General features: G+C 62.1%; 1 protein-coding gene across 1 annotated transcript; it reads right to left on the bottom strand.

Annotated features, from left to right (window-relative positions):
- Positions 1 to 19,266: 19,266 nt before the first annotated feature.
- HES1 (hes family bHLH transcription factor 1) lies at positions 19,267 to 21,176 on the bottom strand. Its single transcript, XM_082487157.1, has 4 exons — positions 21,050 to 21,176; positions 20,865 to 20,960; positions 20,681 to 20,768; positions 19,267 to 20,009 (listed from the first exon to the last, which is right to left on the bottom strand). The coding sequence occupies exons 1-4, from the start codon at positions 21,155 to 21,157 to the stop codon at positions 19,525 to 19,527; spliced, it is 777 nt and encodes a 258-aa protein (XP_082343283.1). The 5' UTR covers positions 21,158 to 21,176; the 3' UTR covers positions 19,267 to 19,524.
- Between the last annotated feature and the right edge of the window lie 646 nt (positions 21,177 to 21,822).

Here is a 21,822-nt window from a genome sequence, read left to right as displayed (position 1 = left end):
TAGGCACAGCCAGCCCTGAGCTAATGAGTCCCCACCGCACACAGGCGCAGAAAGCCCCGTGCGCTGCCCTTGGCTGCTGCAGCGCTCCTCTCCTGCGCGAACGGGGCATGTTGCGCTGCCTGTCCCTTTCCCCGCTGCCCTTTACAGGATCCGCAAGTTTAAAGCCAGAAGGGATGGAAGACCACCCAGGCTGAGCCTGGGCACGTACCAGCCTACTGTGTTTTGCTTTTCCCCGACACTTGTGGAGGGTGAACATCCGTGCTGGAACACCTCCTGTTTTCATAGAATGAATCATAGAACAGTTTAGGTTGGAAAGGACCTTGAAGATCATTGAGTTCCAACCCCCCTGCCATGGGCAGGGACACCTCCCACTAGACCAGGTTGCTCAAAGCCCCGTCCAGCCTGGCCTTGAACACCTCCAGGGACAGAGCTTCCACAACTTCTCTGGGCAACTGTTCCAGTGCGTTACCACCCTCAGAGTGAAACGTTTCTTCCTAATATCTAATCTAAATCTACCTTCTTCCAGTTTGAAGCTATTCCCTCTTGCCTTATCACTAGGGGCCCTTGTAAAAAGTCCTTCCTCGTCTTTCCTGTAGACCCCCTTTAGGTACTGGAAGGCTGCAGTAAGGTCTCCCTGGAGCCTTCTCTTCTCCCAGCTGAACAACCCCAACTCTCTCAGCCTGTTTGATGGAAGATGCTGGGATGCAGGAACCTGCTCCAGCCATGCAGCAGCAGCAGCGGGCAGAGGTCAGGCGCATCCCGCACACCTGCATGGCAAGCGTCGCTCCCTGCCGTGTCCCGGCGCTGCAGTGTGTCTCTCACACGCACATCAGAGCAACATCCATGCGGCAGCATGAAGCGCAGCCCAGCCGCGCAGCCTGCGCCCGGGGGTAATGCTGCGCCCTGCCGTGCTCTGGTGACCTGGTCGGTGGTGCCCTGCGAGCTGGGGCCGGGCTGGTGGCGGAACTGCGCATCCTCTGCCCGGCACAAGGCAGCCCATGGGGAATACCTTCCCCGGCCTGTGAACTGAATACTGCACCAGCTCGCTCAGCCCGGGGGCTGCAGCCTGCAGGAGCAGCACCGAGGCACGCGTCTGCCATCACGCCGTGGCCAGGCAGCCTCCTGCCTCTCCGGGGGTCCGGCTGCTCTCGCGCTCGCTCTGCCTCTGAGCACAGGCGGGGAAAGGGCAGGGGAAAAGGCTTTCGGGTCAGGGGGAATGCCCATCCCTGCTGTTTGGCTGGCAGGAGGTGCAGAAACACGTAGGGCAGGGGTTTGTACTAATTTGCCCTCAGCCCCCCCGCACACCATGCCGTGTTACGCCACGCCGTGCCGGCACTGCGGGGCAGCAGGAGGGGCCGCGTGTGCCGGTAAAGGCAGGACACAGCCCACACGGTCCCGTGTGTGACATGTGTGCACCCACAGGGACCGGTGCGTGGCTGCTGGTTGCCAGAGGCGTGTGTCCGGCCCAGGGCAGCAGCCTTGGCTGGGGGGGTACCGGCCAGCCCAGCCCCCGGGGGGCTCTGGCCTCCTTCCCTGCAGCACCCTCTTTCACAGAGCAGAGTTTTCAGCGTTTTCCGCACTTGCGGATGTAATCTGCCTGCTGGAAAACGAAAAAGGAAAAGGAGCTCTATTTTTTTTTTTTTCCCCCCGTTCTGCCTTAGCTGACGTGAAACCCAAGCTGTGTGGGAGCCTGCGAGCGTGTGTGGCTGTGCTCACACGTGTGTGCGGCGAGCCGCCCGTGTCCTGCGCCCCGGCCGGGGCCGTGCCGGGGGGGCCGTGTGGGTGCGGGCGCATGTGCGCCTTTCCCCAGGGGGGCTGTTTTGGTCTGCAGAGTGCGGTCGTGTTTATTTAATATCTGACGTCCCTTCTGTCTTCAGCGCTGACATTAATTGCCAGACAATGAGCAATGGAGCCCAGATGTTCCCCGGTGGTGGCCTCCCTTCCCTTCGCCAGTGCTATGCGGGTGATAAAAAAATCCAAGGGGGAGTCATGTTTGGGCCGCTGCTGCTGCAGGGCCGTTAGCGGGAGCACGGGGAAGGAGGGGGGATTGCAGGTCGGACGGGGCTGCCCACGCACGGGAAGCTCCTGCCGCGGCCCCTCCGCGCCGGGAGCCGGGCACGGGCAGCGTGGGCATCAAGGAGCAGTGGCCACGCAAACCCACCGTCAGATGGGCTGGTGGCCAGGACCTCCCTGCGTGCCTCCCTGCCCGGACTGCAGCACACGGCTGTGCCCGGCCGCCGTGCTGCTGGCGTGCTCGCTTGCCAGCCTGAGATTAACGCGGCAGCCTGTCGTTTCTTAAACAGCCTTACTTGCGAAACAAGAGGCCGTTTTTACAGCAGACGTGGCCTTATCGGAGAGCCACAGTGCCGCTGGGGCCCCCACGTATCCAGCCGAGCAGCCGGGCTGTGGCTCTGCGGCTGCGCGGGGGCTCTGGGTGCCCCTGGGATTTGTCCTTTCGACATGGGGCAGGATTGATGAGATACTGCTGATGGATTTGCAAGGGCTGAAATGGCTGGGCTAGGCAGAGGAAGGCAGCGTCCCCTCTCTGTCCTCTGCCGTTGGTAGGACACGTCGCCGAGGAAGATGCCCGATTCCCTACTCTGCCAGGGGCTTAGTACGCACCCGCTGCTAATCATTAGCGGTTATTCTTTAATTGGGAATGAATTAGAACAAATGGCACTGGAGATTAATGCATGGGATGGCGTTATTTTTAGAAATGATGTCTGTCGCAGTGGCATCACTTCCTAAAGGGACACGTGTGACAGGGAGTATAACCAGCAAACCAGCCTGACCAGCAAATAACCCCTTGCACGGTTTCCATATTGCCTTTTTAAACAGGAAGGGAACATGATACAAACGCTATGCGAATTATGATCTGAAAAGTTTTCCTGGCAGGTTGTCACATGAGTTGTTAGTGTCATCCTTCGACATGCACGCTCAGAGCCTTTCTGTACCACTGCTTTAACCCCCTCCATCACCTGGGAGGGCTGCCAGGCAGAGATTTTCTTCCCCACCTCTCAGGTCAGCCCTTTTCTCAGGTACCCTCGAGACGTGATTTCACACCAGCACCTGAGCCGGGGCTCCCCGGCTGCCAAATTTTGGGTGCAGGGCAGGCAGGGACACATGATGCCTGCTGCAGCTGCCCCCTCACCCCAGGGCTACCAGGCTGGGAACTGGCCAAATAACCCCTCCCGTGCACCACCTCCTCTCCCCCGGCGCGCTGGGGCATCCTCACCACCCAAAAGCATCCCTGGCCGAGGCAGGGGGTGCCCGGGGGCCCTGTCGACCCATCGGGGCTGTGCGTGTGGCCGGGGGTCCCTGCCCACGCGTGTGCTCATCTCCTTCTGGGCCGCCTTGGCCGCAGCTTTGCGCAGAGCCCAGCTGCGCTCTGGCCGGGGAACATCCGCTGTGGAAACCTGGGAGGAGCTGACAATCCCCAAAGATTGGCTGCACACCCGGCCAAGCAAGAGCTGCTGGCTCCCGGCCTAATTCGTTGCAAATGTGCTTCCATGTGGTTCCAATCTGGAGCCCCTGCTCCCCCCGCGCTGCCCCCCCGGGGCTCGGCAGGGGCCGGGAGCAGCCGAGCGGGGCAGAGCCGGGAGCAGCCCCGACGCTGGCCCAGGCGCGCGGCAGCCGCCCGCCTCCCCGACCCCAAGACGTGTCCCCCCTGGCCAGTCCCCTCCTGGGGGACACAGGGAACCTCCCCCCCGCCAAGGGGTGAGACCGGCTCATGGCAAATTCCCACTGGGGACACAATGCCCGGATAGGTGCCTGCTGGCCCGTGCCATGGAGTGGCTACCATGGCTCCTTTGGTGCTTAGCCCGGCCTCGGGCATCGCCTTCCCATCGGGGTTTGATTTTCATCCGCCACTGGGTGATTTGCATGGGTGGCAGTGGGCTGGTGGCCAGCAGTGGCCAGCATCCTTATTTAGCCTTCACTTCGCCCTCCCCAGCTGTCGGCCGGGGCCATGGCTGCCTCCTCCCTGTCCTCGGGCGCGGGTGGGCTCCCGGGGCACGGCACCTCCTTTGTCCTCCCTGCCAGCTCTGGCCAAATTGGCAGGGTTTGGGGCAGGAGAGAGCAGGGCCAGGTCCCGCTGACTGCACCCTGTGCGTGGAGCCCCGTTCGGGATGCCGGCAGTGCTGCGTGGGTACCCCTGCATCGTCCTGCCTGCGAGGCTCTGCTGTGCTGCGTCCCTCAGCGCCGCTGCCCGCCGGAGCTGCCCCTGGGCAGTGCTGGCTCCAGCAGAGATGTCCCCAGGCAGAGCTGTCCCCAGGCAGCTCCGGGCTCCCTGCAGTTCCTTGCTGGACTTTGCATCTCCCCCAGAAGCAGGGCAGCTCTCTTGGCCCCCCCAGCACCGGCACTGTGGCGACTCAGGACCAGAGACGTCCCTGCCTACACCCCAGTGCACTGTCCCAGAACCAGCACGTCCATGAGGGTCTTCCCCTTTGTCCCACGCACACACCTGGGTTTAACGTCTCAGGCTAGTGCAACCACATACTCATTTCAGTTCTTCCACCTGAGGGTCTTTCCCCATCTTTTGGAGACCTTCCCTATGTCCTGCAATGCCTCTCTAGTGCCACCAAGCAACTTGGAAATCAGTTCGAAATTAGTCGAGAATCAAACACCCACTTTTCCCCCAACTCATGCTTTTGGAAGGACTTTTCACCAAAGCTTCAAAATATTCAATAAAAAATTGCCCCATCAAGCAAAGTTACAGCCCCTCTCCTCTCCAGTGTTTATAGCCAGATTAAAAATGCCTGGCACAAGGTTACCGCTCGGAGCATTGAAATAAAATGGCATAAAATGAGTTCAGTCCTCCTCAGGTTTCAGGAGGAGTGGGGTGAACTGCGCGGGGGAGTGAGCGGGGCCGGGGCCGGCACCTGCAATAACATCTTTGGTGTCACTGCAGGAGCAGAAAAGGAAATGAGCAGTCAAGGAGCCGGGAGCAGCACGGTGGTGGCCGGGCTGTGATTGCCGCCCTGCCACCCCTCCCCGAAGCCGGAGCCCTCCCATGGGCCGCGCTGTGCTGCTGTCACCCTGGGGTGGCTGCGCCGTGGCTGTGGGCGGTGTGGTCCCCCGAGCAGCCTGCAGCACCCCGTAACACTGGGATGAGCGACCTGGATGTGTGGGTGCTGTGGTGGAGATGGGGACATGGGGTCCCTCCGCCACTCTTTGCCTCCAGCCATCGGGGTGGGACCAGGCGCCGAGAAGGAAGAAATGTCCCCAGCAAGTGCTTTCGGATCCTGGGAAATAAAGGGCTTGGCTGACATGCAGAAGCATCAGTGACGGCTGTGGGAGGACGCACCCGCAGGCATCGCCCCGCAAAGGGCTTTGCCCCGGGCTGCCGCTGCAGGGAGATGCTGGGATGAGCTTGGCTGGACCCTGCAGAACACGGGCTGCACAGGAAGCCCCGACCTCATGAGACTGGGCTCCCTCCCTCCTTAAAAAGTCAAGCTAACCCCTTTGGGGTGACTCAGGACTGCCGTCAGCTTCACAGGAGCAGTGGCAGGGTTGCTGTAGGTCTGCACCAGGGTGGTGGGGGGAGAGGCGATGCCTGGACGCCCTGCGAGGTGAGCGGCCCTCGCCGCGCTGGAGCGCTGCCGCCCCGGCGCAGCCAGGCGTTGCGCTTGGCCTTTTAAGATCTGAAAGGTTTTTGAACTGACGTGAGCTCTGGTACGTGGAGGAGAGCGTACAGCAGGGTAATTAAAGTGTAAGAGCGAGGTTGGGTTTGCCTTTAATGGCTTGCAGCTGCAAATATTTTTCTGTCTTCTCGAGCCCACTTGTAAGCTGTCTGGCTGGATTTCTCATCCTGGCCAATTAGATTCCCATGTGTGCTGCAGGAGTGAAAATATAGAAAGTGAATAATCCTCCAATTCTGCTCCTCGTTGCAGAGGCCTTTGAACCTCTGGCTGCCGTGGCTCCCTCCCACCCCAGCCCCATCGCCTGCCCCGGCTCCCCTCTTTGCAACCCAATTTCACCTCTAGCAAAGCTACCCGAGCATCACCGTGATTCATCTTCAAGCCTTTCTGATCAAAGCAGGGGGGGGCTTCCCCCTTTTTTTTGCCCATTTTTACAGCCATTTTCCCTTTTGGATGCTGGTTTTCTGCCAAAAGTTCCACTCTAAAATCAAAAGGGGCAGTCCATTAATACGAGGCAGCTGTAACAAGTACACTATTGTGTTGTCTCTTCCAAGGTACCCGGGATTTTTAATAAACTGTGGGGCGTGGGGAGCTGGTTGCCTCCAAGAAGGGGGAGGGGGGGGGGGCGGAGGGGAGGGAGCGGGAGCTGGCAGAAACTGCAGCGCCGTAAAACGCAGCCCGGCAGCGCGGGGCCTTCGGCACGCTCGGCGCTGCGTGGCGGTGGGAGCGGTGCAGGAGGCACTCGGCAGCCTCCCGGCTCCCTTCCAGCTCCGGGATCAGGTATCGGTCGGGAAACGCCACTCGCTTTGATCCCCGTGGGCCGACGAGGCTCTTTGCCAGGACCCACGCGGCGAAAACAGGCTCGCCGCCTCGGCTGCCCTGCGCCGGGCTGCCCGCGGCTGCCGGGGCGGCTCGCTCCAGGGACGGGAGCTGCACGTCCCTGGGGGAAAGCGGGGGAGCCAGGCAGGGTGGGGGGCACAGGAGCTCCTTGGGCTGCAAAGGGGTCCCTGCGCTCCCCGAACAAGGCAGGGTGGGTGGCCGCAGCGCTGTTACTACTCCTAGCCGTACCGGTGCAGGGAGGGCAGCTTGGCCGCTGCAGGGACCCCCTGCCCGGGGGGATTGGGGCCGGCTTGTCTCTGTGCCACGGTGCCCCGCTCGGCACAGCTCTGCCCTCGCCTTGGCTGCCGGGCTGCAACCTGTCAGCACCGCCGGCCCGGGAAACGCCAGGCGCAGGGCTGGGCTTGGCGGCGGTAGCCGAGCCAGCGGCGTTCGCAGCCATGCCGTTCCCCCAGCCCCGGGAAGGCCGTGTCCCTGCCAGGGCAGCCCCCTCCCAGCCACAGGCTCCTCTGCCCAGCCTGGGGGATGGCCGGCCGGCGTGGGCTGGTGGGACACTCTGGCGGGGTCAAGGGCACCCATGCACCAGCTGGGAAGGGAGGTCTGGTAAGTGCAATGGGGTGTAAAACTGAAACGGCCACAGTCATGAAGAGCCCAGACCCTGAGTCCCGGTCAGGTTTGGGTCTCACTGGGAAACGTCAGTGTTAGTCCTGATTCAGACTCGCCCCAACTGGGGAAGGTCCCCAAGACCTCCTCTGTCTCATTCCCCATGAGGGACATCAGCCGGCACCCAGCGGGGCCAACTGCCTTGTTGGGTCAAGAGCTGTGCATGATGCCCCTCGAGACCCCCGGCACCCATGGCTGAGCCGCCGGAGCAGGGCGGGAAGAGCAAACCCCATCCAGGGCTGCCACACCGGCCCCTTCGGCGGAGCACCCCACACTGCAAACCCCCGGGGCTCCTGCCCTCCGCTCCCGTGGGGTGCAGGGACCCCCCTACAGCGGGGCGAGCCGAGGGCAGGGAGGCAGGTTCCCGCACCGGGGTTTGGGAACGGCGGGGCGGAGGGGCCGACCCCGCGGGCTCGCCATGGCAAGTCAAGGTGAGGACGGGCTGGGAGCAGATGGGACCTGCTCTGCTCGTGAAAGAAGCGTTTCTGCTATTTATGCTAAGCGGTGGGAATGCTTCTCCAAGCATTTCGGATGGCTCTGTAATGAGGCCGGCCTAAATATGCCAGCATTGTTTGTGCCGGACAATTAAAAACTCCCCCTTGCCACATTAACGGTGTCTCTGGTGGCGGAAGGGCCCGGGAAGGCGCGGGCGAGGGCAGCCCACAAAGCCCGCCTTTTGTTTCGTGCTCCTTTGAACCCTCTCAAAGCCCCCGTTTCAAGGGGTGGCTTTTGTTTTCTTTTCAGCGGGCCTGAACCCAGAGCCGCCTGTTGTTTAGCAACACAGAAATGTGACCTTAATTGACTCTGCTCTCGGGTGCACTGTGTAAATCACTTCTGGCACCCAGGGGGAGTGTGTGACGCCCCCCCCTCTTCCCCAGCCCTGGTACACCGGGGGAGCATCCTCTCTCCGGCCGCTGGTGGTCCCCGGCTGGCAGGGGAGTGGGATGGGAAGAGGGGCTGGAATACTCCTGTTCCTGCAGCAGAGGGTTTCCCGTTTCCTCGGGGGAGCAGCGAAAACTGTTTCCCTCTGCTCTTCAAAGCCCTTTTGCAGCCGGTTTGCTGCAGTGCAGCTGGACGGGTAAGCCGCTTTACCTGCCTTCCCCGGGACTCGCCGGGTTAAACTTTATTGCAAGATAAATTAAATGATGATGATGAAAATGATTAAGTGATGAAAAGGTAACAACTCCCCCTGCAAACGTCTGACACGCACTTAGCCAGACGACTTATTTGTAGGATACCAGGGGGCTGATACATTAACAGATATAATTTGCGGTCTCCCGAGGAGAGGTTAAGGGCTGGGAGCACGGCTCCCTGGGAGCTGCCCCCTCTCTCCACCTCGCCTGCCCCGGCCTTAATCAAGCGATCATCTCAGCCCGCGCCTCGCCGGCCGCCTCGCTCCTTTCAATGGGGGAAAATTTGCAGACAAATTCCTGCCAGCGGGACGTTGGAGCTCTCCTGCGTGGCGGGATAAAGATACCTGTCACCTCCGCCCGGCCCCGCCGCCGGCTCACGCTGGGCGCGCCGTTCAAGGAGCACCATGCTGATACCCTTATTTGATTACGCCTCTTCATGCCTTCCTCTGTGCGGGAAGAGCTATTCAGCGGCGGCACCGCGGCGCTCCCAGCACGGGCTGGCCCCGCTGCTGGCCTTTTGTTAGCCCCGCTGGCGGCACGCCGGGCGTCAGGGCTGCACTGGGGGGACCCCACAGCATCCCCCCGGCCCTGGGCCAGGGCTCTTCCCGATGCTTTGCAACAGGGCCCTGGCCAGGCTGTTGATTTTTTACCCAGAAAACTCTTAAAATGAGGGGGGAAATAGAATTTAAATAGAAACATGAATGGCTCCATGGGATAAGTGCTCCGTTCCTCCTTCTGCTTGGCTGTGCTGTCGGTGAGATGGAGATGCAGCTGCCCAGTACCTGTTAGCTGTGTCCAGCAGGAGATCCCAGGGCTGCGTTACTAGGATCAGCCCCGGGTGCTGCTGGCTGCTGGGCGACCCCGCTCCCCCGTGCCCTCAGGGACTTCAGTTGGGCGTTTGTGAGCTTGCAGAGAGGGGATCAGCCATCCCTCTGCTCGGGAGCTCAAACCTCAGCAGCTGGAGATCCCTCTGGCACAAAGACCCTTTGGCTGCAATCTCAACATAAATGCCGATTTGCAGATTCCCTGGCCAGAGCCACCCGCCCCGTGCCACTCTACCCACTGCTCCCGGACAATGCCACTTGTACCCTGCCTTGTCCCAAGGACCAGTGGTGGCCACCTCGCCTGCCCAGAAGAGGTGTGCCCTCTGCAGCCGAAGCGTTTGACAGGTCACCCCATGCTGCCCCAACCCCACAGCCCCTCTGCTATCTCCTAAAGTTTTTTGTACCTTATGTCAAGGTAAAATACGCTGCTCCAGGGGGTGGTGGGGTAGGAGCCCCCAGCCAGCCCCGCAGCAGCCCCGGAAGGCAGCCTGGGTTCCTGCCTCTCCTTCTGGAGTTAATCACCCGGACTGCTAGAAATGTGGAGCAAATTGGCCCTTGTTTTGCTTTTCCCTGCTAGATTAAAGAGCTCTTAAGTACCTGGCTTGTTATTTCTGCCAAGGTACTTACGCACCAAGGTCCTTGTGACTGTAATCAAGCCGCCTCTTGATCTTCTTCCTGATAAACTAAGTAGGCTGAGTGTCCTGTCTGCCTCCATCGGAAACGTCCTCAGCCCTTGTCGCGCTCTCCCGGGGTTTCTCTGCAGGCTCTCCAGCTTGGGGCACAGCCTGCTTTGGTGACACGCACACTGCAACGGCCTCGAGCGTGCCAGGATTGGACCTGCTGGTGCAAAGTCATGCCCCTGTGCCAGCTCCTCCAAAACAGCCCTCACATCTTGCAGAGCCAGTGGTGGAAGGGACGAGGTGGCTGCATAAACCTCTAGGCTCTCCCTGCCTGCACGGCTGCGGATCCCCCCTTCCCCACACTAAAGTTTGCTCCGAGCATCAACCACCCTTGAATCTCCCTCCAGCAAGTTCTGCTCCGCTGGGCAGGAACAAGGCTCTGGGGAGCGCTGCAGCAATGAGTGTGGTTGGGGCAGAGCATCTCTGGGAAGAGAGGGGACTTTCCAAGCAGCCAGGGAGGGACTGGTGAAAACAAGCCCTTACCTGAGTGTCATGTCCATCTTCTGACGCCCAACTCCAGGCTCTCAGAGAGCCCCCAACAGGCTCCAGCACCCATTGCTGCCAGTTTCTCCACCTTAGCAGCTGATAGCCTACACACGGCTGGCTGGAGAGTGGTGATCTAGGTGGCCATAGCACGGCAAGGAAGACACCTGGGCCCTTGGACGCAAGGTGTCGCCTGCAGGAGCCCAGTCCCTTGGGTCACAGCCACCGTGCGAGTGGCGCCTGTGGTCCTTGCTGGCTCCAAAGTCGCTGTGCAGAGAAGTGCCAGATGGACTGAGTCACCACTGTGTTTGTAAAGATAAAACAACACTCCGGTACTTAACTAATCATCGATATCTTACTTCTGACCAAAATACCCCCATATTGCAGGTGTTTCACAGATTTGGGCTAGTTCTTGCTAACAAGTGCTTCCCGCCCTGCAGGGAGCATCCCCCGGTCCCCGGTGCCGGGCTGGCCCTCTGCACGCTCTCACTGCCCGGGCACAAAAGTGGCATTTTTTCTGGACTCAGGTCACTGCCCTCCAGCAAAGGGGCTCTCAGCTGAGCCCCAGCAGCACGTCCTGCCACCGGCACCTCCTGAAAGGGACCTTCCGCCGCAGCCCCGGCCCATTGTCCGGGGGGATAATTGGAGGGAGAAGTGAAACGGGGCTATAATGAATTCTGCCGCTATTCAGCGGGGCCGGGAGGCAGAAAGCTCGCTGCTCCTGCCAAAGTGCTGAGGCTGCTACTTCCATTCTGCGGCCGAAGGGGAGGTCTCCGGAGGGCAGCTCGCTATTGAGGAAGCTCCGGGGTTGAAACAACACCCGGCATCTGAAGTTTTACCCTTTCTGCGCGAACGTGCTCCCATGTGGCTGTGCAAAGGGTCCTTCCCTGCGGGCTTGGCAGGGCTGTAGCCGAGCTGCCGGGGCTCCCCGGCTTGCAGAGCGCAAGGCTGCGGCTGCACGACGTGTCGGGGTGTCCCCGTGCCCGTCACACTGTGCTGTGCTGACGCCAGCTATGCTGCCCTTCTCCCCAGGCTGCCCTTGGTGGCTCTGTCTGGCCAAATCTTTGTTCTTTCCTCCCCAGCAAAGCTCCCTAAGCCACAGTGACCCCCCTCGGGTCCCAGACCGACACCCCAGAACCCAGCAGCACAAGCACAGCTCCCCTAGCCCCCTGCCAAGGGCTGCCCCTGCCCTCCCCCTTGTTTTTGGGGATGACCCAGCCCAGGGGTGGATGGATGGATGGATAGATGGAGGGATGGATGGATGGATGGAAAATCTGCGTGACTCTTTCCAGGCGCCCCGAGGCTGCGAAGGGCTGGATGGCGAAGCCTCTGTGTGGTCCCTCCTGCGTGCAGGCAGAGCCCCGTGGCAGGCAGCTCCTCTCCCACGCGCTCCTGCCGGTAGCTGGCCATCTCCAGACATCTCGCATCGTTCTGCTCAGCCTCGCTGCAGCTGCTGCCGAGCTCCTGCTGAGGTCTCACACGCAGGGTGGAAGGGCTCCCCCCCCCCCCCGCCCCTTCTCAAAAGCCTGTGGACCCCCCCAGCAGCATCCGGCTGGAGGCAGGGATCCTGCGAGGAGCAGTCTCTCGGGATGCCGGGCTGGCTCAGGCACATGGAGCCGGAGTCCGTGGTGCCTTGGTCTCCGGGGAGAGATTTCTGCTAGTGTGCCGGAGCTGCAGAGGGATCGGTGCCAGAAGAAGAGCTGGCAGCCTGTGGGGGGGTCGGCCTCCCACAGATGAAGCCCGGAGGGGGTGTGGGGGTGCCCAGCTGCCTCCCCGGCGCAGGGGGGCACGCGAGGGCAGGGAACCGGCGTTACAGGGCAGTCCCCAGGGATGCTGGTGCTGCTCCTGCTCTGGGGTGCACTGGTCTTATCTTATGTCCAGGCACTCTTTAAGCAAATGGTATAAGTAAATCCCTTCCCCTTCTTACCCGTTGGGATGACACGGTTTCAAACCTTGGAAGGGGATTTAGGGCTTTTGTCTCTGGCCCGGCAAACGGGGCAGGCGCTCGATCAGCAAACCACGGGCAATTACAGCCATCACAATTTTCTGCATCAGTGCCGTAAACAAGTGGGCAGGGGAGCCCAGAGCACAGCAACCTGAAAACCAAGGGAAGACAAACAGGACTTTGTCCCAAGGTTCAGAGCAGGCTGCAGGCATCCCTGCAGGGCTAAATGCTGCTCTTCCCAGTGCACGGTGCTCTCCTAACACCTTAGCTCAGCGGAGCTTAGCAGGCTGTCACGAGCCCCAAGGAGAGCCCTCCTGACCTCCCCAGGAAACAACTCCAGCAAGCAATAAACTGGCTCCTGTTTACCTTGGGTGGGGGGTCTCAGCGGGCTTTAACACAGGAGGGACAACTCTGAGCTGTGAAATGTGGCTGATGCCGGAGGCGCCGCTGGAGCAGCCCACAGTCACTAGTGAGTGTGTGGGGCCAGCTGGGCTCTGAGCCTCCCCTGTGAAGGATGAGGGGCCACGGACAGCCTGTCCCGTCAGACCTTTTCCTGTCCCGTTTCCCATGGCTGATGTTTAACTAGTCCCGTCTGCAGCGTGCTCCTCCAGACAGGCAAACCCCGGGCGATAAGGGAGCCCTCGCCCTGTGCAAGGTCTGCCGCGGGGGCGAGGGCGGGAGGGGGGAGCGGTGGCCGTGCCGTGGGCTGCCCCCGGCGCGGGAGGAGGTCCCCAAGAGGCGCCTTGTGACCCTGGTGCTCACCGTGACGCTGGCTGAGCAAGCACAATGCAGCTCACGGCCATGCCCTTCTCCCCTTTGCCTCTTTGCCTGTTCCCATCCCGCTGCCCTCCGCCGTTTGTCCAGCAGCGGGTGGCCATGGTGGTCCATCTCCTCGACCCTTTGGGGAGACGTGACCCCACTCACCCCATGCCCACCACCAGACCCGCTCTTCAAAACCTCCGTGGAGCGCTGACCCAAAGAGGCAGCGCCACAGGCAGGGGGCTGCCCACAGCCTCTGCCTGCAGCCTGCCCGCACGCAGCTGAGCCCAGCAGGGAAGGCAGCGAGCGCCAGCGCCGTCTGCGAGCACAAACAGCTGCTTGGAGCCCGCTCAGAAACACCAGCCCGGGCTGTCCAGCTGCCAGTCCCTCTGCTTCCGCGCACAATGAAAGCCGAAGGACGGCTGAAAGCAAGCCGCCCCGTGGGAAGGGACACAGGGAGCTCTGTGCTGCGGGACGAGCCAGTGCCAGCCCCATGGCAAGGAGCAAGGCTTGGCTGCAGGGAGAAAGGAGGCATCCCTCAGGGCCACCAAGGTCCTCGCCGTGAGACCCTTGTGTGGCTGCTGACCAGCCGGAGCCCTCCCAGATGCAGAGCCAGGGATGAGAGCTCCAATATACCTGTCCGTTCACCATACATGAGACTGGTTCAGCGGGGAACACTGCCTAGTAGAAGGGTTTGTCCTGATGCATCATCACCCTGAAGCTCCCCCATCCCCTCCAGCACCCACTGCGACGCAGCCCTGAAGGTCTCTCCTCGGTAGCCGGGAAGGACTCTGGTGTCGCTCTCTATTTACACGTTGCAGTTAAACCCCTGAGTGCAACAGGCCATTTGCTCTCCCCCACCATAAACTGGATTCATTTCACTGCTGGGACAAAGGCAGGTTGTCTTCCAGGTCTGGAGCTGAGCCTGTTGCCGATAGAGGCGGGGACGGGGCTCAGCCTGATGCTGGAGCTGCAAAGACAAATGTTCCCCGAGCCCGGCAGGATCAGCCTGTTTTGGTCCTGCTTTATACCAGTCGTTAGCCTCAGTGAGGATGCTGCTGGGCTGCGGTGGGCTCGGGCTCAGGCTCAGAACCGTCTCCCCCATTTGGCAGATGCCGTACATGTGTCGGCGCTGCCAGAAGAGGTGGGGGTTTATCTGTGCCTGGGCTGCAGCAGGGCTGCGGGAGCAAGAGCCAGGCATGATACGTAACTGTGAGGTTCGGCATGTGTCTCTACATCCTGCTCCCTCTCTTGGTACAAACACTGTCCAGATTTCCAACGTCAGAGGGAGAGACACCAGCCAGATTGTTTTACGGTTTCAAGAACTCATAATGTTTTCCAGAAAACAGAGCTGCAGCCCATCTTCTGCAGCGGGAAGAGCCGCAGCAGCCTCTACTTGTTGCCGGCAGCCCTCTGACCTCCTCGGCAGCCAAAACCGGCCAACAAAACACAGGGCACCCTTGCAAAGGCTCTTGCGAGGCACCCCGGTGTGCCCACACCCAGAGTGGTTCGTGCCATCCCAGTCCCCGAGGACCCAAAGCAGAGAGCAGCTCCTCCCGGTGCTGCCACGGCACCTCGGAGGACGTCTCCCTTGCAGGGCAGGCACGTTCGCTGGCGGTCACGGTGCTGGCACGGCTGGGCAGTGCGATGGGAGCCGACAGCCCCGGGGTGGCAAGGGACCCTGCGCCAGGAGGAAGGACCCCGCTCCAGAGACAATTTTCAGGATGACTTTTGGCGAGGTGCTAAGAGTAGCAGGCTGGGTTGGAGACAGGCTGTTTCCCCGGGGGGCTGGGAGGACACAAAGGGAGATGGGGCTTCGCAGGGAGTCACAGGGTGACCCTGCCCTGGCTCCCAGTCCCTGGGCCACCGTGTGTCCCAGTCCCATGGTGGGGCTGAGTCCCAGCCTCCGCTGTAGCAGAGCTGCCTGAGCCACGCTGGTGTGCTGGCAGGCTCATTACAGCGGGTCTGCTTTTAATTAAGCGGGACACGGCTTTTGTACAGCTGAACCCCTCAGGAGTTCGGGTACGGAGACTTCGCCCCTGCTGCCGGGTTCCTGCTGCGTCCCCCCACGTGGCGGGCGGCAGGCGAAGGGACCTGAGGCCGGGGGCTTTGGGAGCACGTGCCGGGGTGGCACATCCCACCAGTGCAGGGTGCTGGCTGTGTCCCCAGCGCAGGAGGGCTGTGCCATGCCCTGCCACGGGCGTCTGGTCTCCTCGGGCCCAAAGGCAGAGCCCAGGGCTCTGGTGCCGCTGGGCGGATAAGAGTTAATGCCCCAGCAGTTGTGCTGAGCTGGCTTTATTGGCAATAAACCCCGGCTGGAAACAGCTTCCTAATCGTTACAGATTACAGGTATCCCTACCTCTGCGGCTGCCCTTTGGCAACAGCACCTCTGCCCTGCGCTGCTGCCTCCGCACCCCCCTCGGCAAACACCCCGGGGACAGCTCCCCCCCCCCCCCCCAGCCCCGCACCCCTGCGGTGTCACACTGCCCCCGTGCCACCCTTGCTGGGGTGCTGGCAGGCAGGACATGCACCCCCAGCCTGCTCCCAGTGGGTCAAATTGCCATCCTCGGATATTTGCAAGGCATCTTCACGGAAAGCCGGTACCCCTGGGGCACGGCTTTGGCATAGCTGTGCCGGGGGGGGGACAGCTATGTCGGGGCAGGGGGCATCGGAAATCCCTCACGCTGTAAAGTCTGGGAAGGGGAGAAGTTTGTCCCAGCTCAGCCGGGAATGCCGTCCCCAGCACCAGCTGATGGCGTGGCTGGCCGCAAATGTTTAATGAACAGGAGCAGAGTCATTTGTCTGGGCTGACCCCCCCAGGAAGTCTGCACTCCGCAAAACAAACCGCGCTTTTGTTTGACTTGTTTTAAGTAAAACACATGTCACCCCTGTAAATCGTCCCTTGCCCCAGGGGCAGCGGCAGAGCGAAGGCGGGTGCTTGCCTTGAGGCACCGGCACAAACCCAAGCCACGGGCTCCCTGGGTCTGGGCGGGATCCGGCGCCACTGTGGGGCTGGGGTGGGGGGGTTGTGTGTCCTGGGTGGGAGCCACAGGGCTGGAGCATCCTGGTCCTCCCTGCAGAGAGCAGCCATCCCCAACCCGCTCACGCCCCCGCGGCGTGCAGCCCCCAGGGAGGCTTGCAGTGCCGATCCCGAGGGGGTCTTGCCCTGGCACCCCCAGACAACCCACCTCACTCCCCTCTCCAAATCCCAGCCCGGCTGCCAGGCTGCTTTTTCATCGTCCCCATGCATCCCTGCAGGCCGGAGCCCTGGCTCCCAGCCCAAGGTCAACCGGCGGCCGCAGGCCCCTGGCACGAGCCAGGGCGATGGTTTGGGACAGCCGGCCGGGGGGCCGAGCTGCCGCGGGGCCGGGTCCCGTCCGAGGCGTGCGGGCGGCGTGCGGCGGCGGGCTGCCGGCGTTCGGCCTCGCCGCCTGCCAGCGGGGGCCGGAGCGGGCTCGTGTGCCGGCAGCGCGCTCCCTCCCGCGCTCCCCACGCCGCCTGGCAGCCCGCCACCGCGCCGGGGGTTCGCTCCTTTCTCACGACCTCTCAGGTTCCTGAGCTCATCTGGGAGCTATTCATTTCCTGCCAGAAAACAGCCTTGCCTGCTAAAAAAACCACCTTGGCCGCAGAGCGGCCCAGGGCTTGGTACGAGGGCTCTCCCGGCTTAAATCATAAAGCTCCGGCTGTCTGGTTGGAATCAAAGGCAGGGCGGGCGCGGGGAGGGGGGGGCCGTGCCATATGGTAGCACTTAAGAGCCAAGGAGGAAGCGAGGAGGGGTTTTTACACCGCTCGCGAGGAGTGTGGGAAAAGTTAATTGACTTTAATGACAGGTTTCCCGGGACAGCAGCAGCAGCGGCCGATGGAAGGGAGCCGCAGGGATACGAGGGGCAGCCAGGGGTGGGAGCCCCGTGGTGGGGGGGGGGGGCATGGCATGGCAGGGTGGTGGCCGAGGCAGGGTCCACCACCCATGGACCCCCATGCAGGTACCCTGCAGGCAGGGACGGAGCACATCTCTGTGCTCTCCGGGCTGCAAACGCACACGCCGCGCTGTGGCAAACTGCTCACGGGCCCAAGAGCCATAATCTGAGAGGGACAGACCTGGCTCCAGCCCTCCCCAGGGAAGCTGACAGGAGCTGCATCCCATCTGGCCACCATGGAGTCCAGTTTTCCTATCTGTCCTCCACAGCCCCGCGCAGGGTCACAGGCAAACGAGAGGCCACCATCCAGCAGCTCAGCCCTGTCCCTTCCTTGCCCCCCCAGCCCTCCTTTATACCATTGCCCGCTCATCCCACAGCGCCAGTTTGAAGGCACTTGCTGCACCTGAAGGGCAACTCCTGCACATAATGACCCACGGACCCGCAGCCTGCATTTGTCATCCCAATTTGTCACGGGCTCAGTGAATTGGCATCAAGAGCACGGCTCCTGGGAATTGCTCTGATCCCCTCAAAGCTCACAAACTCAAGCAGATCTCATGTCAACAGGCTGTGGGATAGAGTAAACACAGAAAGCTTTGGAGAAACTGGTCCAAGCACAGCGTATCTGCTTTATACTAGGCTATTTAAACTCCATTAGCAAATAGGTTCATCTTGTCTTTTGCTCCTGGATCTGCTATATGTTCTCCATTGGCCTACAGCAGTCTTTTTCCTAACTCACTTTCCAAACCAACTGCTTCAGCAGAAAAGGAAGACTGCTAAGCTGGAACAGCCTTAGCTCTTACAGGTGATGCGTTACTGGTCTGCATCAGCTCCAAGCAGGTCATCCAGCAGCAGGAGCTGGTCTGGTGCAATTCCCAGACAGGTCCTGCGAGCACTTCTCTGGACACAAGGTGGGCTCAGTCCTGCCCTCGGTACCTCTGGCGCAGAAAGGTGACGCTATGGCTGGTGGAAGGGAAGGCAGGCTCAGCCCATACAGCTACACACCTGCCTAGGGACAGCAAATCCAACATTCCCAAGGCTGGCACACAAAATCTGGCTGCGGGATGCCACTGTGAAGGTGGCAACACAGACAGGCCAGCAAAGCACTGGGAGACCAAGGAAGGAAAGCTCAGCTGCATCACCCAGGGATATCATCACCTGCAGCCCCTTTGAGAAAAGAGCTGCCACTGGCCCCATCCTCACAAGTACACCCTGCAGAGACATATCCCAGACACCTTCCCCCCCTCCCCCAAAATCCATCCCAAGTATTTTCAGATCAGGAGGCTCTGTCCATATACAGGGAGAAGGGGGGAAAAGCTGGGGAGGGATTCAAACCCCAGCAGGTTTAATCTGTCTGGTTTCGCACTCTCCCCAGCTTTCATTTCCCCAGCACCTGGATACATTCAAGCACCTGGCTGATCCGGACAAAATCCAACAAGCTTTTGCGGCAGGATTTGGAAGGAATCCCCCAGCGGATCCAGGCACGATTTAAAGCTGTCCGCTCTCAGTTAGGACTTGTTAAGAAGGGCGATGCAAGCTGTAACCAGAGACTGCCGCTCACCTCTATCGAGGGTTTGCATCTTGCCTGGAAATGGGGCATGACCAAGTCAAAGGGGTCAGTTGCCACTCACTGTTATAGAGATAGTCCACACAGCCCCACATCACTCCCCCGGACACATGTTTTCCATATAACAGCAGAGGAAATGCCCAACTCTATCAAAAACACATGCAGAGCATTAATCATCAAGCAAAGCCTGGCTGGTGCTCAGGGCTGGGAACAGCTCTGTGCTTTTAAGTCCAGGTGGAGGTGGTGCCCAGCGCCTGCTGCAGCCTGTCAGCCAGGAGACAGGAGCACTCGTGTCAGGCTTGTCCTGCCGGGAGACGGTGTTTTTGTAACAGGAGAAGCTGGCAGGCACCGGTCTCTAAATCAACTGACTGAAGTCACTCGCGATTTACACCGCAGCCGAGAGCGGGCTCCCCCCGGGTCCAGGGCAGGAGGCTCACCCGGGCAGCCTAGACCGGGAGCTGGGCTGTCAGGCTCCACGCCGAAATCTGTCTCGCTTTACCTGGGGTACTCCGCTCCATCAGCCCCAGGAGCCAGGAGGAGAGCGGAGGTGCCTCTCTCAGCGCGTTCACCAGCTCTGCAAACATAAGCTCTTTTTAACAAGTCTGACCAGTCTGCTCCCAAAGAAGCAGCAATTACATCTGCCCCGGGGCAGGGAGAGGGGACCAGGTGATGTCACAAGACAGAGAGGACAGAGGGTTCTGAGTGACAGCTCCAGCCTGGAGAGCAGGACAAGGCAGCCCTGGAGCAGCGTGATCCACAGGCAGCCAGCAGCGCACCAGGAGCCGGGCTCACCCTCCTATGCACACATGCCAGCACTCCAACTTATCTCCAAAGGCCTTCCAAAATGGAAGGGACACTTTTATTTTAAGAGCATTCAAAAAAAAAAAAACAACCCCGATCTTTGGTGTCACATAAGGAAGGGGAGGGAAAGGAGGAAAAAAAGATCTCGTGTAAAACACGAAACACTGTCAAGGGAGTGCTATGGTACAAAGGCACAATCCAATATGAACATATAATCTATGTACAGCCGTGCCAGCAGCACGGGGTGCGGTGCTCAGTCCAGTCCAGTGCCTGTCACCCTCACCAGGGTCTCCAGACCGAGTCGGCTGTGCCAAGTGGCGGGCCAGGCGGCGAGGCGGCAGTGGCAGCCGTGGGTGGGCCACCGTACAGGGGCAGCACAGCACCGCCAGGAGCAAAGGCGGTGCTGGGGATGAGGAAGGCGAATTGCCCATCGGAGGCTGGCAGCAGCTGGAAGCCACCGTACACCTTGGCTGCGTCGGAGCCCGGCTTGCAGGGCATGCCCGGGAGCGGCCCCGCACCACTGCCTGGTGGCACCAGGGGTGGCCCAAAGGCTGCGGCTGGTGGCAGTGGTGGTGGTGGGGGGGGCGCAGGGTAGTTCATGGCGTTGATCTGGGTCATACAGCTGGCCAGGTGGCCCAGGAGCCGGGTGCGCACCTCGGTGTTGACGCCCTCACAGGTGGAGAGAAACCGCGTCACCTCATTCATGCACTCACTGAAGCCGGCGCGGTACTTGCCCAGCACCGTGGGGTCTGTGCTCAGCGCGGCTGCAGGGGGAGAGAGGGGCACAGTGGTCAGCAGGCTCCACAGGGCATGGGGGTGTTCAGCCCACCGATGTTACATCCTGCAGCCCCCCTGAGCCGGGAATCCAGGCAGGGAGTGCAGTTCCTCTGGCAGCATGTCTTCCGCTCCCAGGTGCCGAGGATCCAGATGGAGAGCATGGCTCCTCCGCTACCAAGTCCCCAGCATCAGGGACTCAGGTGGGGAACAGACAACCCCCAGAAGTCCTCCTATGCCCCGAAGTACTGCAGATCCACCTTGGGGGCACAGTCCCCCCAGGGGCTCCTGTGCCTTTCACCCCACAAAACAGATCCAGATGGGCAGCACAGCTCTGCTGGTAGAGCAGACCCAGGCCAGGGCTGCAGCCCTCCCAGTGCCCTCCAGTACCAGGGATGCAGGTGGGGAGCACTGTGCCCCCCACAGCCCCCCAGTACCCAGTATGCAGGTGGGGAGCCCACAGCCCCCCCTAGACCAGGGATAGCAGTACAGAGCAGTGTCCCCCATCACCCCCCAGTACCGGGGGTGCAGGTGAGGAGCCGGGTGTCCCTGTTACCCTCACTACCGAGGATGCAGGCGGGGAGCGAGATGCCCCCAGGCCCCCGGATGCAGGCAGGGCCGCCCCAGTCCTCCCTCCCCGCATACCCCCCCCGGGACTCACCGGTCATCTGGGCTCGCTGGAGGCTCCGTAGGTGCTTGACGGTCATCTCCAGGATGTCGGCCTTCTCCAGCTTCGAGTGCCGCGAACTCTGCGGGCACAGGCGGTGGCTCAGACCGGCTCGGCATCGGCGCCAGCCCCCCCCGCGCCCCCTCGCCCCAGTCCTGGTCCCGGTACCCCCGCTTACATCTTTCTTCAGCGCGTCCAGGATGAGCGTCTTCAGCTGCCCCAGGCTCTCGTTGATGCGCGCCCGCCGCCGCTTCTCCATGATGGGCTTAGAGGACTGCAAGAGAGGCGGGGGGTCAGCGCCCGGCGCTGCTCGGTCCGGCACTGCGCGTCCGCGGCGCCACCCGTCCCCCGGGTCGCCCTTACCTTCCGGTGCTCCGCCGCCGTCTTGGGCTTGTCGGGTGTCGCGTTGACGCTGGCGGGGGTGGCGGCCACCGGCGAGGCGCTGCTCTTCTCCATCAGGTCGGCCGGCATCCTGCGCCCGCGCCGGCAGCGCCCGCCGCCGCAGAAGAGGCGCCGGGGGGGGGGGAACCGGGGGAGGAGGAGGGGCGGCGGGCGGGCGGGCGCGCGCTGCGGGCCGGCGGGCGGGCGGCAGCGGGGCCGACGGGGCGCGGGTGCCGCGCGCCCTTGGCCGCCCCTACTTATAGCGCGCGCCGCACGCGCGCGGCTCGTGTGAAACGTCCCCCGCCGCCGTTCCCACACTCGCGCCCAGCCAATGGGCGCCGCCCGCACGCGGCCCCGCTCGTGGACGGCGCCCGCCCATTGGCTGGGCGCCGCGCGGCGGCCGCCGGCCAATGGCGCGGGGCGGGCGGGCGGGCGGCCGCGCGGCCGCGGTTAACCCCTTGGGCGCCGCCCCCGCGGGGGGGCGGGGGGAGGGAGGAGGACCTCGGGGAGCGCCGCTCTAATTACCGGGTTAATTGGCGCCCGTGGCAGGCGCGGCCCCGCCCGCTCCCCTCGGGGGGCGCCGGCTGCCGGCCTCGGGGCGGGCTGCGCTGTGGGGGGCTGCGGCCCTCGGGGGTGATGGCCGGGACGCGGCGGCCTGGGCCCAGCTGTGGTGGCCAGAGGCCAGCTACTGTGTGCGGGGCCGGCCGCTGGCCCTCGTCCCCGCTGAGGTGGCCTGCGTCCTCCCAGGGTGCTCT

The sequence above is a fragment of the Vanellus vanellus genome, assembly GCF_965231255.1.
Source record: "Vanellus vanellus genome assembly, chromosome: 8".
Classification (NCBI taxonomy): domain Eukaryota; kingdom Metazoa; phylum Chordata; class Aves; order Charadriiformes; family Charadriidae; genus Vanellus; species Vanellus vanellus.
This window is presented reverse-complemented; position numbering and strand designations above follow the sequence as displayed.